Source organism: Octopus bimaculoides, chromosome 11 (genome assembly GCF_001194135.2).
Source record: "Octopus bimaculoides isolate UCB-OBI-ISO-001 chromosome 11, ASM119413v2, whole genome shotgun sequence".
In the NCBI taxonomy this organism is placed as follows: domain Eukaryota; kingdom Metazoa; phylum Mollusca; class Cephalopoda; order Octopoda; family Octopodidae; genus Octopus; species Octopus bimaculoides.
In genome coordinates, this window is record NC_068991.1 from 80507301 (window position 1) to 80508778 (window position 1478).

A 1478-nucleotide genomic window follows, 5' to 3' on the forward strand; every position below is an offset into this window, starting at 1 on the left:
TATGTATGTATGTATGTATGTATGTATGTATGTATGTGTCAAGCATAGATACTACAGGCATAGATTAAGTGTGAGAAAGACAGCGGATGAGAGAATGTTCTTCAGCTTGAGAAAGAAACCGGTTGCTTTACAATATACAAAGAAAATATCTCCAACTGATAAAGAACGCCAGGCCAAGTCACTCGCTAGTTTATAGATCTGATTGGCGATCTATTCTTTGATTTGTTATTGTTCTTCTTAATGTTGTTGTTGCTGTCATTGCCATCGTCGTCGCTAACGACGTTGAGGTTATTAGTTAAAGTAACTTTGACTGTCCTGTCATTTTAGAAGTGTTTATATGTTGACAGTAACATGCATGGGTGCTACTTTGGTATGCGATCAACGTAGCCAACCTGATCTACAAGAGTCAAATTCTACTTTTGTATGCGATCTCCATGTTCCATCGGAAGACTGGAAAACAAAGCTAACCCTAGCGAGATTTAAAATTAGAACGTGAAGTCATACAAGTATTCACCATCATCAAACTCGCGTACTTGTTTTTCTAAACGATCTTTTCTGTTTGGCTCACATAGGAACAAGATTATGTGAAGTACGAGAAAAGGCCTGCTCATAGGTAATTCTGAAAGTTATTTTTCTTCTATCGTTGGAAGGGTGAAGAGCAAATTTGATTTCGGAGGTTTGAACTCAGAACGTAAAAGGTTATGTTAGAAAATATAGTGTAAATCATTTAGTTCGGCGCTCTACCGACCCTGATGCTACCCACCCCTCCCTTCATCTCTTTATCAGCACACATTACAGTGAGAGATAACGAATTATATTCCCAATTATCTTTGTTACCATCCGTGACGTTAAATAACAAAATGTCACTAAAGGATGACGGAGTTGTCTCCCTTTGTCTGTAAAATGCGTAAAAATAAAATCAGAAAATGTCTTCTGAAAGACGAATACAGAAGGTTTTGAAAACAGTGTTTTTGACAAATTGCAACAAATTTGAGTAACAATATTCAATTTTACTAATCTTATTGACATTTTGACTTTTATTACATTTCTTTTGGTACAATTAGTTATCTTTGAATATAATATTTGAGCCTACAATGTTTTAGTCTAACTTAAGTTACCTCCCTTTATACAACTCTGAAGTCGAAAATATTGAGTTTTTGGTTTCAATGAACAAAGAATTGGTAAAGAAATTGTTGCAGCCAAGGACGAGATAGCTTGTGGCATTTGTTTCTGTGTTTTGCATTCTGAGTACCAAACGTCCATATTTATACTAAACGTGTCCCGAAGGTGTTGTTGGATAACTACAACACAATTTTTTTTTTTAATACTGGAAATGAATGAAACTACTTTATTTTCAACCATTACACGACATCACATGACATCCAGACGAAGAGGCACAAACATAAACATACACACACTCATAAATATATATTCATAAAATATATATATATATATATATATATATATATATATATATA

The 1478-nt window shown here is 34.1% G+C and overlaps 1 protein-coding gene across 1 annotated transcript in view; it reads right to left on the reverse strand.

The window, feature by feature from the left end:
• Window positions 1–1263, reverse strand: part of LOC106878519 (pancreatic triacylglycerol lipase) — a 20812-nt gene extending 19549 nt beyond the window's left edge. Inside the window, exon 1 of the mRNA XM_014927747.2 lies at window positions 1119–1263. Within this exon, the coding sequence (XP_014783233.1) occupies window positions 1119–1263 (145 nt within the window). The remainder of the gene's footprint in view (window positions 1–1118) is intronic.
• Between the last annotated feature and the right edge of the window lie 215 nt (window positions 1264–1478).